The sequence below is a fragment of the Lampetra planeri genome, chromosome 13 (genome assembly GCF_965212315.1).
Source record: "Lampetra planeri chromosome 13, kcLamPlan1.2.h2, whole genome shotgun sequence".
Taxonomy (NCBI): domain Eukaryota; kingdom Metazoa; phylum Chordata; class Hyperoartia; order Petromyzontiformes; family Petromyzontidae; genus Lampetra; species Lampetra planeri.
In genome coordinates, this window is record NC_136119.1 from 7,378,100 (window position 1) to 7,396,879 (window position 18,780).

Sequence of the window (18,780 nt, forward strand, 5' to 3'; positions counted from 1 at the left end):
AGCGCTGCGCCTTACATGACTGTCTGACCCTTAAAAACGCACAGGACCAGGATGATCCATATTGTGCATGTTGCATGAAAAAAAAATCTACTCTGTATCACATTACACCACAAAAGGGGTGGTCAGGTTGAAAGACGGCTCTGAAATGATTCTCTAATTCATGGCAAAACTTCACTAGAACTGAACTTTAGTTAGTTTTTTTTTGATCATGGTATTATTAAACCTATACAAAGGCCTTATTTTAGCTTGTATGAAACATGACTTTTATTAAAAAGGTAGTTTTTTTAAACATATGGTTTAGGTCTGTTTGTGTTTCAAAAAAAATTGATTTATGCTTGAAAGAGTCACTGAAATGCAACTACCTCTTTTAATGGGGACATCCAGCTAACATTTACAGAGGGGGAATTGATTTTGTTTGAATACAGCAGGTATGGGGGTGGGGGGATGTTGCCACGACAGGAACTGTAAGTGGATAATATTGCACATTTTGTAATGCGAGATTTGTTGTTTTTGGCCTTCTGGATATTCCATTGTTAATTCGCGTAGCAGTTGGCACATATATAACCCACTTCTCTGGTTTGCCCAAAAAAATTAAAATAAACATCCAATACACGGCGACAATTGTACCAGATCATGACGAGCAACCCCTTAACTATGACAAATAAACATTTAGGAGAGACTAGAGTTGCCACGAGTTGGTGATACTCCAATAAATCAAAGGGTATAAGATCCACGATAATCCCATCGTCCATTTTGAACAATTCCACCATATTGTAAAATGTAACATAGTATCATATCTTATCATGAAAAATGATGCTACAACCCGGTTAGGATACCACATGGAATGCACCACAATTTGAAATGTCTTTGTCTGCGTTCAGCATACGAATTCACCTTCAAACACACGTACCATCATATGTTTCACCCATACATCGGAATGTATAGTTCATTGTAATTTGATGGAACTCACTTTCAGGTAGATCTTGTCATCTGTCTAGCAAATGATCCAAGGTGATGTATCCACCTTAGATGGATGCTGCGTTTCTCTCTCATTATTTGTCATAACAACATCGCGCAATGGATGCTAGACTTTTCAAAACATGCCTCATGTTTTCGATACTGCTATTAGCACTGAATCAGCTCGTATTTATGTGTCAGGCAGAATATTACATTGCAGCATCATTAGAGATGGCAGTGGCTTGCCGATGTTTTCATCAGCAGTGGATTAATCACGGCTGATGATGATAAATATCCCTAATCCCAGCTCTTTGTAAAAATCTCAACACATTCGTCGGAATGTTCGCTAATATGATAAGGCTAATTCAAGGATGCGAAATGCTCGGTCGTCGGTAGAAATGTATTCTCTCCTTTTTTACTTGAATCTGTCGGCTGTGCTATGTAGCCCTGTGCTTTGTGGTTTGTTACCTGTACTGGGAAACCATTAAATATGATAAAATAAGCAAAAAAGCACATAAATCATCACGCCCTGGCATACAAATGCATCGCAGTTTAACACGTAGGCTTTCGCGAGCAACATAATCCATAATAGAGTTATTTGTGGGTTAGATCGCGTAAATATATAAATGTGTCGTTAAAACCCACCACCACCCGACACAGCCAACTAGTAAGGGTTGTCACGTGAACAGAACATGACAATTCGTCACGAGTACAGCACGCCGGTTGTGTGTTGGAGAGCCAAGCCACAACAGCCAAATTTGACTGTCGCCTGATGAAGCTGGTTGTAATTACTGGCGAAACGTCGTACTCAGATTGCAAATGTATCACGCAATAATTATTTGTACCTACGTCGTGCTTGCTATAATGAATTTGCAAATCTTTCGAGCCGTCCTTCTGCAGGTTAGTTGTGAGTCCTCAAATAGTCTGGCGTTGCGATGTCCCCAGGCAAATCTGAAATTGTCAACCCAATGGTGAAATAAAGTTCACGAAAGTAATTTTGCAACTGTAATTCTATGCCATGGAGCAAAGGAGGTGGCTGCAGTGACCCAGAACTATGGTCCTCATGACCATTTCTCAATCGAGCATATGAAAATGTAAATAACTATGCAATAAAAGAAAATCTAAATGTACAAATATTGTCGAGTACGGGTACTACTGGGTGTTAGAGTGGATTAAACATTCTTTGATGTGTAAATGTTGTATTTAGACTGTATTCATGCACACTGACTCAGAGTGGAATGGTGGTGCGGGAGGATAGAAAACTGCACGACGGACCGAGTAAGCCGAGTTTAATTCCAGGCAATGACTCTCCCCAGTGATGATTGATGTATTTAACTCGTTATGGGCTTCCTTTTCGATTTAAAGCTTTCGTGACTGCAAGGATTCATCTTCTTGGTTCTTTCGGTAAAGTCACGTAGAAGGGAAATAATAAAATAATACAAATAAAACATAATAAAATAATTCTCACGACGTTTCGGCCACAACGACGTTTCGGCCACAACGCAAAACGTCGTGAGAATTATTTTATTATGTTTTATTTTTATTATTTTATTATTTCCCTTCTACGTGACTTTACCGAAAGAACCAAGAAGATCGTTATGGGCTTCCGCTACTTTCACCTACCCACTTCGACCAGCATGGTGTAGTATGGGCAAATAACCTCTGTGATTGAAATGCACGGGACGGCCTTTAGCCAGCAGTGGATTGACAATAGGGCTCTGTATTATAATTGTTTAACTAAACTTAACGGAAGTTAACAGAGCTGAATTGTATAAAATATACGTATTCTGATATGTAATGGTAAATATAGTAACGAATGAAAAATCATGTAATTAATAGATTCATATTGCTACGGTGAATACCTCTTTTAGTGTTGCATTTTCTCTTTAACATAAACCCAATTAACACCTGCCTGGTGTTCCCAGCCACCCTAGGGTTATCATTCTACATATATCAGAAAAAAGAAAATACATTTCCCACATTGATCATTAATGTGTAGTTGTCTTTAGGTAAAAAAAAAATATCTTCAAAATTGATAACTGTAAAAATTTACTTTCAAATAATAATTTTGTCGCTAGGGTTTTAGATGTATCCTTTTACTATTTTCTCATTTCCTTTTTGTTTTGTATTATTATATTTTTAATTGCCTTTGTAAGATGACTGATCCAGTCACCCAGAGTGTGCATACACGTGTGTTTCTATATATGTCCTTGTGCCTTTTTGGGGGATATTTTTTCTCCTATGCCTGCTTGTAAATGATTTCTTTTGATGCAGTAAACATTGATAATAATAGTGTGCTGGCACTGGGTGGAATGTTGCATCACGGAATCAGGAGAGGTGGTGTCAGCTTGAGGAGGTGTTTATCCAGCAGCGGATTGATCATGGCTTAATGGTGAATGATAACACTGATCAACACACTTTTTCTGGCATAAGGTATTCTAACGGGTTTAATGTAATTTTGGGGTGCTGATTCCAAATCTGGCATCAGTTTTTGTCTATCACATCAGGTATTTGAGATATCAAATATTGCATTTTCAATAAGAACTGCAGAAGAAAAATATTAAATATATGTGGATATCTACATACAATGATATTATAAACACACTATCCTAAAAATACAGCACCATATTTTAACACTAAAGCAGTCACTGACTCGCAACAACTTGCAATCATAAGTGACGGAGTTAATTTCGGGTAAAATCAATGAAAATGGGGTATGCCGATAGCATAAAAATGAGATGTGATAGAGCAAATCTGAGGTCAGATTTGGAATTAGCACCCTGAAATTAGTCTAAAACAGCTGCAAAAGTCCAGGCCAGAAACAAATGTATTCTTTGTTGTTGACCAGTGTAATTTGTCAAGAAACAGCCTCATTAAGTTGCAAAAACTCCACTTCAGCCGGGAGGGGGGGGTGCTGCATTTGGATATGTCACACATAACTATGCTCAATGTGTTGTGTCCATATTGTTGCTCTCGAAATGTTATTCAGCGTCAGATTTCTAGTTTATTGATTTGTTTTAAGGAGTCGACGCATTGCACGGCTACCACTCCCCCATTGAAATGGATTTAAAATCTACCTTATACATCATCGCCATTGAGATTTTAACAGCACTAAGGTGGCAAAGATCGCCAGGTATGATGCCATAACGGATGAAACGTGCCCGAATTATCCCGTTGTTTTCTCCGATTAACATGGTTGGCTACGTACGTTGCAAAATAAGTTCAACATACATAGACATATACGTTTAAAGATTGAGAGGACATCATGACCAATGCCATCGCTTCCTTCAGTTAGATCCCGTAGTTGTAACACGCCTGTTTAAAAAAGGAGGATGTTATTTGGATGTGTTATCAATATTATCAAAATCGATGCCGTGCAAGAAGCATCGTCATTATTATCGTCGGTATGTGACGTATCCACTGCTGGATGAATGCCTCGCCAAAATTCTTGCCATCCTTCACCGTCTTGTGATGCAACACTCCATCGAGCTCGTGCGCATGAGCCACTCTCATCGCTCATCTACGCAGTCGCTGTCTCCTCGAAGGTGAAGAACCCTCCCGAGGCTGCAACTTCATCTTCACCAGCCATTGTGCCTCCTAGCGACGTGTCCTGCCCAAGCCGTCTTACTTATCTGACCAGTCAACACGATGTCTCTAATTTGCGTTTGCTCTCATCATCATCCCACGTGCTCCTCTCCCCCGTCTCCCGGTGCAATCCCGAGCGTGCGCCGGCCCCATGCTGCTTTGGGCAATTTTCAGGTTGTCTCCCCGTTGTCAGCGTCCAACATTTCAGGTCCAGGTGTCGTTGCCTCTGATGTGCGCCGATTGACTAACATCTGCAAATTATCACGGTTCCTGTTGCAGACGCGTGCGGCGGTGCTACGTTCACGCGTCTGTCTGTCTGCCCGCGTTAGGAGCTGCCAGCCGAAAAGTATAAATAACGTAGGTGTCAGCAATCCACCCCACACAGCGGAATGACAGGGGTCAACGATCGTCCGCCGAGGTGCCCGTGCTCTGGAACGTAATTGTCCTTCTTTCGGAAGCAATTATACAAATCAAAGCGCTGGCCACCGCAAGATTTGAACCGATCTAAATGCTGTCAAGTGGAGGCGGTGGTGCATGCGTGTGAGTGACTGAGCGGGGTTAATGTCACGTCGGCAAACTGAGCTGTCAGTCTGGACGTCTGGGGTGAAAACCTTGCGGCAGTGATAAACACGGCACTCTCTGCCTTGAATGCTTTGTGTGTGCGGTGAATCTGATGGTGTCAGCGAAGTTTTCTGTTGGATGTGTGAGACAATAACTACTTTTAAACCTGACGCTGGCTTTTGATTTGGCGGAAATAGCTTTTGAGCATCGTGAAATGTCCACAGCGCAGACCTCTGCCGAGCCCAGTGAAAGCTTCAGTCTGGCTGCACGGATCAGGAGTATTACCAGTGCAATCTATTGGTGTTGCCCTATTCTCAAGATTGTATGATGCACTTTTTTAAAATGACCTCAAAGTTTGGGGGTGCATTGTATGGTCTAGAACATCTTGTAATCTGGAGAATATGGTACATGCGTGTGAAATGTATGTATGCGTATGCATATATGTATGTTAAATTTCTTTCGCACCCTACGTAGCCAACCATGTTAATTGGATGTGCGGGGGAAGGACAACAAACTAAACATAAAAAGCAGTTTGCAGAAATAATTTTTCTATCGAGATTTGAAAGTGGCTTACTAGGAAGAGGGATCCAGACCGCCCTTGTGAGGATGACCGGAGTTTGCGTGATGGTTTATGGTCCTTGACGAAATCAGCAAGGTGTTGTGTCATGAGAATTGTATCCTTGCCGTGATATTTTTAAAAAATAAAATGAATAAGCAAACTTTTTTTTACATCCGTCCATGTAAATATGAAATTATGTTTTAGTCAATTCGGAATTCAGTCTTCCAGACTACGGTGAACCAGCAGCATTTGGTTCAGCGAGTAAACTCTGGACTGGTTTCAACCTCCCGGTCTTATCTTGCTAATTGCTACTGTGTTGTAAGCTGTAATATATTTTGTTAACAATCAATAAACAGACCTTCATTCAACAGCGGATTTACAAAGGAGCTGTAAATTACCATAATGCTCTGCAACAGGGCATAATGCGTTTTTCATACAACATCCTTATTTGACATTATTTGTTTGGAACAGGTTTCTCTTGCGATGTTATATTCACGAGTCCTGCGTTTTTTTTTAGACCGGGGGTACTATTCATCAACATTAATTAATGCAACGATGATGCAAAAATCACGCAGAGATCTTTAGCGTCCAGCAGTCATGGGGATGAGACAGTTGGCGAGGCATTGGTAACTTTTATACCTAAAGGAGAAGAGTTTTTTTTTAAATCAAAGCATTAGGGCGTGCATCATAAATTCGACATGCTAATCTGCAGCCCTACATGCGCATGACTGCACAGTCGAGTCACAGACTCAAATATGACGCTCAATATATATGGTAATTGATAAACGCAGGGAAATGTTAGCGCAGTGTTGAAAACGCTGCACAATAATCGAGTGACTTAAGTTCGATTCCCAGCCAAGGCAAACATCAGTGGCGAGTGGCATTTCCATCCAGCAAACGGCCTGGTAACATCCTCCACTGTCCAAACCCGTACTGCCCAGGATGGTGAAGTATGGTCCGCAATCCTCATAACTGCCATGGCATGTGGAGGCCTTCATTTGGCAGTGTATTCATGAAGGGCCTGTACATGACGATTGTCATCAATGTCTATACATGCATGCGTGGTTGTCAAGCTCACTAAAGTGCCAACACTGACGTCAAGTTTGATTTAATGCTCCATCTTTCAATGATAAAAAAGATATAATATAACAACCACATTCACGTTGTATATTATTCTACTGAAATGTAAAGTATTAAATAAGAGACCACGTGTACAGTACTTTAATATCCGTTCTGGGAAAAAAAAGAGATAATTCTATATATATTAAAATAACTATCCTCGTGCATTTCTTGAGAAATGACAGCTGGGAATTATATGTAGTCCCAGGATTAAGGTTGGATCAGGGGTCAAAACGGACGGATTCAAGCTGTTGGAGAGCATTACACCAGAGCTTGCTGTGTGTGGACTTGGTGTGTTATTGAGATCGCCTGCCCCAAATGAGTCCATTCACCCACAACCAGTTTCCCCTGCACCTGCTTTGTACATCCGCTCGCTGTTCTGCATTTGGCTTTTTTGAAAACCCCCGTCAGGATATGGCGTTCCGATAAAATCAAAATAATAAACCCAACATGACCGCCAGCATTATGAGTGGGAAAACAAAATGTATTCGTTTTTTATGATGGATTCGCTTTTGAATGTGCTCTGTTTTGTAAGCGAAAGATAACGCTTCTTTTGTGCGAGTGTATCCACTGCAGGTTTGACATTTGTGCAAAGGTAGTTAGTTTATCTCGTTTAACCAGGCGAGAACGCAGAAGATCGGGATAGCGTCATTTGACCCGGGTCACCGAAAAGACAAAGAGAGAATAAAACAAAATACAGCAAAGGAAATGAAACAAATCAGAGAAGAACAACCGTATTAAAAATGAGAAAGAAAAATACTGCGCATATATATCAATATCAAATGAAATAACATTGCCTAGAATATAAGTTGACTGTAAAATTATTTCCAAAGCATTCATAGTAATGCAATTCTGCAAAGCTACCTGGGCATATATGATATGTTAGCTCATGACCAATCAATACTCTATTGCAATATAAAGCCCATATAGTGCAATTGCGTTTCCTTTTTATTTCAAATGTTTCGTCTGATGTACCCGTTTCACTAAAGTAACCAGAACCAAACTGCTACTAAGATATTATGTTTAATATTTACTGTATTTGTGAAACAATCCTTTTCATAACTTAAAGGCTGTTCTAAATATCAGAGTAAATCAAAACAAAGCAGACTTCAAACACATAACCAGACAGCCGCCGTCTGTTTATCCACATACAAATGCAGGTGTTTACAGACACATCTGTTTCATCAGACAACACTAAGGCGCACTTGTAAAGGGAAGAGCAAATAAGATAGAGATGTTTTTTTTCCACGCGGTGTGGTGTAAGTGGGTCTTCAGTGTGCATCGCGTAAGGGTTCCAGCACGTCACAATCAGAATCTTAATCCAGAATCAGAATCCTGATTTATCCTGGAGGATTCCGATAAACGACGAAGCTCTTTTTTCACCGATGTCCAGTGCGTAATTGTGCGGCGCGTGATTGAGCGCTCTGCAAGCATAGAGCGCACGCACCTGCGGCGTGCAGGGGCGCAGCACGTAAGGCTGCTGTGTCACTGGGTAAGCGCGCCTCGTGTGTCGGAGCACGTAACTGTGCAGCACCCAAGTGTGCAGCACACACAACCGCAGCGCGTACTGTGTAAGTATACGCATGTCGCACCCTGCGTGCAGTACTTAGTGTGCAGCACACACAACCGCAGCACGTACTGTGTTAGACACACACGTGCAGCACTTAGTGTGCAGCACACATCAACTGCAGCGTGTACTGTGTTAGACACACACGTGCAGCACTTAGTGTGCAGCACACATCAACTGCAGCGTGTACTGTGTTAGACACACACGTGCAGCACTTAGTGTGCAGCACACATCAACTGCGGCGCGTACTGTGTTAGACACCCTGCGTGCAGCACTTAGTCTGCGCCACACATCAACCGCGGCGCGCACTGAGTAAGCACACCAGAGTAAGCGTGCGTCTCTTCTCCCCCGCTCGCTCACCCTGTAGTAGTCGGTGCTGTAGACGTCGCGGGACATGCCGAAGTCCCCGATCTTGACCACAAGCCCCGCGCCCACGAGGCAATTGCGCGTCGCGAGGTCTCGGTGCACGAAGTGCTGCGACGCCAGGTACGCCATGCCCGCTGCGATCTGGCTGCCCATGTTCAGCATCTGGGCCTGGCCGAGCAGCCGCGGCTCGGCCTGCGGGGCGTCCCCCATGAACACCGCGTCCGGGCCACGCAGCCTGGGATGGAAAAAAATCAACCCGTAAAAACAAAGTTTTTCACTATAAATCCTTTATATGCGTGGCATCGGTTTTATTTTATTATTCATTTCTGTTTTTCTTGAGTAAGAGTTTCATTTTTATCACATTGGTATTTGAAATTAAATATGAAAATTTTTTTTCCCTAAAAAGTGGAAAATTTTGTAAAAAAATTTTCACGAAAATAAATTGTCACGCACAACGAGTCTGTGTGCAAAATGTCAGCTCGATTGGATCACGGGAAGTGGGTTAAAAAACGACCGAAAGATTTGCACGGTCGTAAGCGCGCAAGCAAGCAAGCAAGTGAACTTAATATAAAGGATTTAAAAACCCCAGGGTTAGGGGCATTCGCCGTTCGTTGCAGAGGTTCCGCCGTTCAAATTGCCACGGTGGCGAGATGTTAACTACCTCGCCCGGTATACAAGAGGTCTTGGCTTTGATCCCGAGGCTGACGCATGCTGTATATTTGGAGTTTGCGTGTCTCTCTCTCTCCGCGTGGTTGCGTGGATTTTTCTGCAGGTACTCAGGGTTTTTCCCTCCACATTTAGAATCAACGTCATGCGTTTAGAGTATTTGGCTGCTATACATCTACACACGCCTTGGAGTATACATTAGGTGCAAATGCAATATGTACTGTGCTATTGCCTCAATTTAAACGAGCATCTTGCCAAGACTGTTTGTGTTGTTATCCCACCATTGCTATGTTTAGTAACTTGCGCAACTGTTTTTGGTGACAAGAAGGTAACAAAGGCATGGCGTGGTTTGGCTCCTGTAATAATACTCTTTTTTTGCCCATGTTGTATGGGGAGTGGCGGTATAGTGGTAAAGACACCGTGTTATGAACCTGGTGATGGGAATTGAATTCCCAGCCATGCAAAACATCGGCAGTGAATGGTATGAACACCAATTCTGGACGCCTTCACCAACCCACAATGACCAGTGTGGTGAAGTATGGTCAAACGATCCTCATGAGCGACATGCCACGTGGAAGCCTCCATCTATCAGTGGATTGACAAAGGGCTGTGAAAGCTGGCCCATGAAAACCTCACAAAGCTCAATTCCGGGAAGATTCTGCTTGGATCTGAATCCAATTTCCCGATTGAGAATGTTTCCCTTTTGTGTGCATTAATGGAATTATTAAATCCATCGTTCACCTACTATATATACAATCGGAGTCAAATACGCTTCTGAACATAAGACGAATGTGTTTTTTTAAATCTTGTAGCATGATTGTTCTGCTCTGACTTTTGTCTATTTCCCTGCCGGATTTCGTTTTTACTCATTTTTTTCTCTCATATTGGTGACCCAGGTCACTCTTGCAAACGAGACTCACGTCCTGGTCTCTTGAGTTGTCACCTGGCTAGAAAAAAGAGTTAACTGCTGTCCACTGAAACGAAAAGCCACGCAGGTTTAGGCCTTATACGGCCAAATGGAAGTTTCAAAAGCTGCCCGCATTGTCGGGGCGTTGGGGGGGGTGTTGTTGGAACGTGCATTTGGATCGTTCAGATGATTTGGCTGCTATAAATGTCCACGTGATGATGAGTCACGACGCTGAGCTATGATTTGTCACCAGGTCGCTGCTGAAAAAGAGACTAATAGCTCAGTGGGCTTTACCTGCTAAAAAAAAGATATATACTGCATAGCGATGTGCATACCTTTCCTATACTTCGCACACCTATCGTGTTTTCCCATCGTTGTAACTTTCTGACCCGCCCCCCCCCCAGACTGGGCATCTGTGAAAAAAGAGCTTTATCGCTCATCGGATTCCTCCGGTAATCAATGAACATTCCGATTCTGTCGCGTCACGTTCGTCGAGAAGGTTCGCACCTGAGGAACTTGTTGAGGTCGCCGTTCTTCATGTACTCGAACACCATGATCAGGGGTTCCCCCTCCACGCAGACGCCGTAGAATCGCACGATGTGCTCGTGCTGCAGGTTCGTGAGAAGCTCCGCCTCGCGGTAAAAGTCCTTCCGGGCCCCCTCGCTCAGGTCTTTCAGAGTCTGCCCAGCGGCAAGAGTTTTGTTTTTCTTTAGTCGCGACAAAAACAACACATTGAACGACGGCGAAGACAACAACAGACCTCCGATTTCCCCGCATGCACGTACGTATGTTGAACTTCTTTCGCACCGCACGCAGCCGACCGCGCTAACCGGAGGCGCTAATCGGAGGTGCGCACCTTTTGACTGGCACAGTTGGATACGTACGGTACGAAAGAAGTTCAACGTGCATACATATTGAACGCGGCAATAAACAACAGCAAGCGAACAACATTATGAATGACAAAAACATCAACAGGAACAAACTACCACAGTGGACATAGCGTCAAAACGTCTTAGGATGCTTTATGAAAGTACAACAGTGAAGTACGTGAAGGGTAGAAGAAGAGTTGGGGAGTCGGGGCAGGAGAACCAACTCTAAATTATATTTCATGACTTTCATTGAACTGACCAAGATTCCAATGGAATTAGGATTTTTTTATCACACAGTGAGATGTCGACAGATGCGTGTAGATCGTAAATACAGTTTTTTTTCGCCTTTAAATTATTTTCCAACATTTTCATCAATTGGGATTTAAGCTGTGGCACACTAACACAACACTAGCTTCGAAAAAGATAGAATTGCCAGTGTCTCTTTTCTATTTATACGGGACAGATTAGCAATCCAAGGGGGTTTTCGGGTTGTTCGGCGTCGGATGTTTCACTCCACGTTCTGGGGGGCCTTTTTCGCGAACTGAATATTTCATTCGTGCCGAACCACACGCAGTCTACAACCAGTAAACACATCGGCGATCTCATCCAGCACAACCACCGACACACCGCGCAATGGACTCGACGATTCCAAGTTTAAATCACTGCTCACTTCCAGGAACCGAATTGTTTGACGCCGTCCGAAATTGGAGGCTGAACGTTCCACACGTCGCAACGGCGGCAAGTCTCGTGATTCCGGGCACGTGTTTGTAATTACCCGCGAAGAACGATGCGTTTTAATGGGAAGACTGTCATTACATCTGCCATTGGGGTTTGACTTTATCCAAAGCCTGGCCATTGTTCAGTCCTGGCTGATGCAAGTGAGTATTGTTACTGCCAGCAAGCTCCTGGCTGCTGCTTTTAGCACTCGTTTCTTTGGTCGCCTGCCGTGGAAACAAGACGTTGTCTCGGCGCGCCTTGCAAATGCCAATTGTGGAATGCAACATTGTCGAATCTAACATCGTCGAATCTAAAAACCGGAATTTCTGATGCCTCCTATGGGATTTTCTTTAACTACAGTGTTAATATAGTCAGCGTTTTCATTGTATTTTAGTCATAGTCTAAATCTAGTTAATAACAAGCTGTGGATGTTTATTTGAGTCTTTGTCTGTGGATATCATTCAGTCGTTCTCTTAATCCAGTCAACATTTAGCCAAACACTCTTAGTAAAAAAATGTTGGTGTGAGGGGAATGTAATTTGCCCCCTCCAATATAATCAGGAGACAGCTGTCATTTCCATGCTCTTGTCACGATTGTGTAATCAAAGCACCCAAACTAATCTCGGTTTAAAGTAATAAAATGTCAAGGTAATGCATTGTGAGTTTTTATTTTAATATCATCTAGAATTTAAAGAATATTTTGGCGAAATAATTACATTAACAGGAACATAAATCAAAAAGTTATAGCAACCGTGTTCGCGTACTGTTCGATGTTGCAAATTATTACACGTCTTCCGGACGTCTTCCACCGTTTAAAGTAAATCCAATGTTTATTTGTTACACGGACAATCCCGTGTAGTCAGTTACCCAACTAGTTGTTTCGGTGGCAACGGCCCCGCAGCCACTAACAACAGAGTTATTGTTGAGGAGCCCAGCCAGCAGCCAGCCAGGAAACTCGAGGCATAGAATATATAATTTTTTTTATCATAGTGTGAGAGATATATCTATCCTATTACCAGTGTTGGTCTTTCTTAGGGCAGTGCAGCATCCAATAACGTTACTAATGTATCTTCATTCCTACCACTGTAGTAACTTCTCGTCGTGCTCAGCCACGCTTAGTTCTTAGGTGGCGGTCGCAGTCCTTATCACGACCCCGCAACTTCCCTTCGCTTGCAGTCGTCGTTGGCTAAAAGAAAATAACAAAAAAGGCTAGATTTGAAGCTTTCGTGACTGCAAGGATTCATATTCTTAGTCACAAACCGTACCTCTCCATAACAAAGGCACAGCCTCTTAAGCCTCACCTTACCATATTAATAATAAAAAGTGTGCCGTACTTGGCCCTTCCCCCTCTTTACTTGATACAGCTGTCGTGGCTGTGACGGTTCCACCTGAAGGCGGAAGCTTGTGTTGCCTCCGAAACGTCGTGATTTTTATTTTATTTTACTTTTATTAATTTTAATGTTTTACCTACGTGACTTTACCGAAAAAACCTAAGAATATAAAAAATGGCCTTCACTGAAGATTATTTTCGTCACTATTTCTGTTCGCAAGATTAACACTGCCGCGATGCGATTGTGCACGGAGTGCGTTGAGACGATTGAGCGATTCTCTGTGAACACGTGGCTTGTGGTCTGTTGGTGGTCTGCGATGTTGTGGAAAAGTAGTCATTGGCGCTGTTCCATGTAAAATACTTTTGTTCCAATGTTTTCGCTCGTACATGTTAATTTTACTATTGTAGTGGGCCTGCTAATGTGTGCATCCGCTCATCGGGTTTCAGTTTCATACATGGACCCTTGTATATATGTACCATCCTTATCAAAGCTACACATGATATTGTTAATCCACGAATACGCTTTTAGATAATAAACTATATATGTGATTGTCAGGAAATGTAGTTCTTAGCAAACATATTGTAATTGGCTGCATATATCGCGCATTTGTGTTAATCCACGGGTCGATGGAGTTCTCCCCCGCGCCGTACGACTTTACCACGCTGGTCAATACGGTGAAGGAGCAGTAGAATCACAGCACAACAACATTGCACCACCCTTCTACTTGCCCGAAATGTAGCCCAGCCTCGAAACTACCTATGGCAACCTGGCACGCACGCTGGTTGTCCATCCAAGCATTATCCAAGCTCAAACCTGCTTAGCTTCGGAGATATGACCGAGATTGGGCGCATGCCCTGTGATTTGGTCAACCTTGTTGGTCATATTTCAGAAATGACGTTTGTTAAAAGCACAAGGTGCTCGTGTTTTATAGTACAGTGCTGTAAAGGAGACTTGATTAGAACGAGGTTGGAGCGACGCTGCCGGGTATGACTGCTGCTGTGGTTATAACTCTTCCCTGCCCTGGGATCGTAGCACGGGGTACCAGAGGTGTGGACTCGAGTCATGTGACTTGGACTCGAGTCAGACTCGAGTCATGAATTTGATGACTTGCGACTCGACTTGGACTTGCATAACAATGACTTTGTCCCACCTATGAGATGTGGACTCGAGTCATGTGACTTGGACTCGAGTCAGACTCGAGTCATGAATTTGATGACTTGCGACTCGACTTGGACTTGCATAACAATGACTTTGTCCCACCTCTGCGGGGTACTCCGTGCCACTACTGTTTGTTCGCTGTTCGCGAGCAGCTGCAGACGGGAGGAGCCGACGGTGTCTCTACTCTGCCAATTAGGGGGGGGGGGGGGTTGCAGGCTTGGCTGGAGCAGTGAAAGCATCTCGCTGGTTGATGGACGCGTTGCGATGTTGTGGGCCGTGGTTACGGGATTGCACCTGTGGCAGCGCTGCAAACGGGCAACACAAGTTCCAAAATCCTTTGACACGATCTTTCGATTCACCATCGTTACTCAAATAAACAGAGCCAAAACGTGCGTGTGTTTTCACTCCAATCGGAAAAGGAGACGTAATCCAAAAATAAGAGACCGCCATTACGTAAATGAAACATTCTACTAAATATGCCGAATGTTGTTCAGAATTCTCGCCAGCGTCCGAACGGGGCACGCGGTAGATCTTGCTTACTGCCCCGGGTTCGAGAGCGTGCGTACATCATGCTGGCTATTTTACATTCAGTCCTCTTTATTGTTTTCATTAAAAGGGTTCATGTGGTGGCTTTCAGATGCCTCAAATGGTCTTTTAAGTAGGGGTAATCAGATTTGTATTGGCTTTTTTTGTATCAATGCCACAGTAAGTGTATTGGGTATATCATATCGCTATAATTAAAATGTTTGTTTTGTCAGACTTCTGTTGACAGATGTTGTTTGTCTGCGGTGCTCTATTTTTTTGACAAAGTTCACAGAGTGAATTGCATTGTTATAGTTTGATTCCCAGACACGGATAACATTCGTACTATCCAGCGCAGTGAGGTATGGTCAAACAATCCCCACGAACAAAACAGCACGGGTAGGCCTTTATTCAGCAGTGTATTGACAAAAGGCTGTAAAATGTTACATTTGTCATCATAATCAAGCCAAGTGTATTTGCTTAACCAGAGTAAACTGGGTAAGGTATGGCAAAGTGGTATGCCGATTTGTCCCATCTTTAGTATTTCCCACTAATCGTGTTTATTTGAAATGTCAGTGGAAATGATCACCTGGCAATGTGACCGGGAATTAAACTGTTGCGGAAAAATGTCAAATGCCTTCAGTTGGAGCAAATATTTTCGTTAACGGGAACAGTCACATGCAGTGTCTCAACCAAATAAACCCATCATTTGTAAAAATACACACAGTATGTCCAAGAACATGCTGTTTGTTTAACAGTGACTTTGTTGTGTTGTCATCAGTTTTGTTAGGGGGAGAACGTTCAGGATGACGAAGCGGCCGGTCGGTTAAATATTGGATCGCAAGAATGCTAACGCTTATCATGCCTTGCTTTTGTTTGCGAAGCAGTGCTCTGAAGTCTGACATATATCCAAAATGGATGTTGACTTGCTAGTCACATCGTCTGGAATAACAACAAAGGAGAGGGTGGTGGGAAAGATACTCCCACAGAAAACCAAATAAATAAATGGATTCCATTTAGTTTAGAAAAAAATAAGATCAGACGGAGAAAATGCAAATGTGAAAAAATGTATCATATATCTCTCCAACATTAATATGCAGGCCTGTGAGTACACATCCATGTTTATCTGTTGTATGTGTATTATTGTATCCTGTGTTTTTATTTGTGCTCCGCAAAAAGTGGTAAAATGTATTACCCACCATGACATTCTAAATATTTAGAACAGCACACTTATCAATTTGAGCACATGGTGTCGATGTATTTACATTAATTCTCAGCTCGTATGATCATATGAACCCTCTGTTAGAATAATACACCACTTCTCAGGGATCCAAGAGCAGAGGTCAGAGGTTGTGCATGGAATTGGACCTGTTCATAAAAGTTTTTCTTGATGGATCATGTGCTGGGCTCCTGCGCCAAGTGTGCTTCGTCTCAGAGTATTCGAGATACCTTTAGAGAATTGTGCCAATGATGAGTACTTAGTGTATTGCATCCGAATAGGAAGTTCTGAGTGTGTGTTTGTCCTCGTATGTAGTTTATGACGAATTGTCACATTGTTTGGATTCCTCAAGCAATGAAAACCCCAGAGCAGCATGAGAATAAATTATGATTTAGAATTGTTTTATGATTATACTTGTTCACCCAGTTATCCAGGAAAGCCTCACTAAGTCTCAATACTATTTTTCAGGAGGGCCCTGCAAAAATTTCAGGAGGACCCTCCTGCTATGTGCCATCACAATTGAGTAATTTATCGGTAATTCTTCAGCATTGGGATGTTTAGCCAATACCAATTACATTGTATGTTTCAGCTTATGGGAGGAAACTGGAAAATCTGGAGGAAAATCGCGCAGAACCGGGGGAAAACGTACAAAACTCCACGCAGAAAGGCGCTTGAGTTGTCCATCAAACCCAAGCCCTTCTTGCTGTGAGGCACAAATGTTACCACTGCGCCACCCTACCGATGAACGATCGATTAGTCAGTAGTAACAAGTTGTGTGTGAAGCAGACTCCCTCCATTCAAAGTGTTCGTGCCAAGCGCCATTCTGGGCACGCATGTCGGCACGTGTGCTTGCGTTAACCGCGGTGACGGTAGCCCATTGTAGCGAAGGCAGGAGGAGCGCGCGGTGCCTCCACGCGGCTCGTTGTGGTGGGAGAAAACTGGCAACGTAGCACCCCTCCGGCGGTGGGCTCACCTTTGCGGCGACGAGCATCGGCTCCTGGCCGACGTCCAGGCTGGAGCACTCGGCCAAGTACACCTTGCCGAAGGCACCCTCCCCCAGCTCGCACATCAACGCGATGTCCTGCCGCTTGATGTGCGGCACAACTGTGGCGGGCAGGGAGGAGAATGGAGGCGAATGAACAGACATACGTAGACAATAGTGAACACAAGCTCATACGGTCGTGTGTGTGTGCGTGTGTATATATATTGTATGTGAAAATAAGGACGATTAATAGCTCTGCAATATTCATGACATGCGATTCTGCTCTGGACTAATTGTCACCCTGCCAAGTTTATTGAAATGCTAAATGCAGCTTCGCTTGAACATCGATAATTGGCACCACAACACACGGAGCTTGGCTTGCAAGGCGTGCATCCACAGTAGTTACAATGGCCGTAGTCAACGTGTGCACAAGATGGACTGCTTTTTGCATGACGTATTGCCTTTTGTGGTAAACCAGGCTAAACCATTAGCTCTCGTTAAGTAACCTCACAATAGTGCTGTAATTCCCACCAGCGTAAAAAAAGAATCGAGTGGAGGTCGAGTTACGTCGTAAAGTTTGCGTGCTGTCTGTGCGTTGCTTGTGGGTTGACAGGTTGTGTGGGGAATACAAAAAAAAGAATGGCTTGATCTCACGGACCTCACGAGTGGGATTGCTGTGGCCACGGTGTAATTGTGCGAGTTAAGGGAAAGGCCCCCCTGTAGGTCTCACCCAGGCTGAACCCATGCAGCTTCAGCAGTCTGGCCCCAATGCCCTTTCCCCCAAGCCCAAAGCCCCCAAAGCCTCAACCCTTAATCAATGGCTGTGGGCCCGTTAAACCACATCCCTGGGCTCTCCAGTCTGTACCTGCCACAGTTGCTCAAGGTTGTGGGGCATATACGCGTTATGTGTCACCACTTGATTCTCAGCAAAAAGGAGCTGCGGCATGAATTGCAGTTTTGGGGAAAAAGCGCACTTTAAAAAAAAAGTTGGATTTGTAAATCCAAATCTGGACGATCGCCTCCCCATACTATGTTGTCCTGGAAGATTGACCATACTTCAACAAACTGATCAGTAGTAAAAATATTGATTTGCGTTAGATTGCGTAAGCATGAACGTGTCGTTAAACCCGCCACCAATTAGCCAGGTTTGTCACGTAAACAAAACGACACATTTATATTCACGCGATCTAACCCAACACCCCTCCCCCCACCCCCTTTTATTATTTACATATATTGGTCACGAAAGCTTACGACGCGTTGAACGGACGGCTCGATTGCAGGTTGCTGGCGTTGGTGGCCAGTGGCTAGGACCACTCGCCGCTGATGTTCATTGCAACCAGGAAATGAAAGTCGTCGTGTCGTTTGCTTTTAGAGTGCATCCAAAAAAAGACGCCGTGGACTTTCTTGTTAATATGTTTGATTGTTAATAATCCTGTAAATTGTGAGTCAGTGTGGACTTTCACATCTCAAACTCATTTTGACCTTCCGGCATACGTGTGCAGTGTATTAAAAAAGCAATTGTAGCGCCTCCGTCTGAAGCCTAATTAAAAATAAAAGCTTTTGCCTTGCAAAAAAATACTCAAAACTCAACAGTCATTAGTCTCAACGCTGGCTCATAATGTGTTAATTAGAGATGCGGAGCTTGTTACCACAGATACCGCAAGCACGGTGCCATGCAGTCTGACGCGTGCGCTAT

The 18,780-nt window shown here is 43.5% G+C and overlaps 1 protein-coding gene across 1 annotated transcript in view; it reads right to left on the bottom strand.

Annotated features, from left to right (window-relative positions):
- NTRK2 (neurotrophic receptor tyrosine kinase 2) overlaps positions 1-18,780 on the bottom strand; it is a 71,547-nt gene that overhangs the window by 14,437 nt on the left and 38,330 nt on the right. The window contains 3 exon segments of the mRNA XM_078600327.1: positions 8,709-8,949; positions 10,795-10,967; positions 17,076-17,206. Of these exon segments, the coding sequence (XP_078456453.1) occupies positions 8,709-8,949; positions 10,795-10,967; positions 17,076-17,206 (545 nt within the window).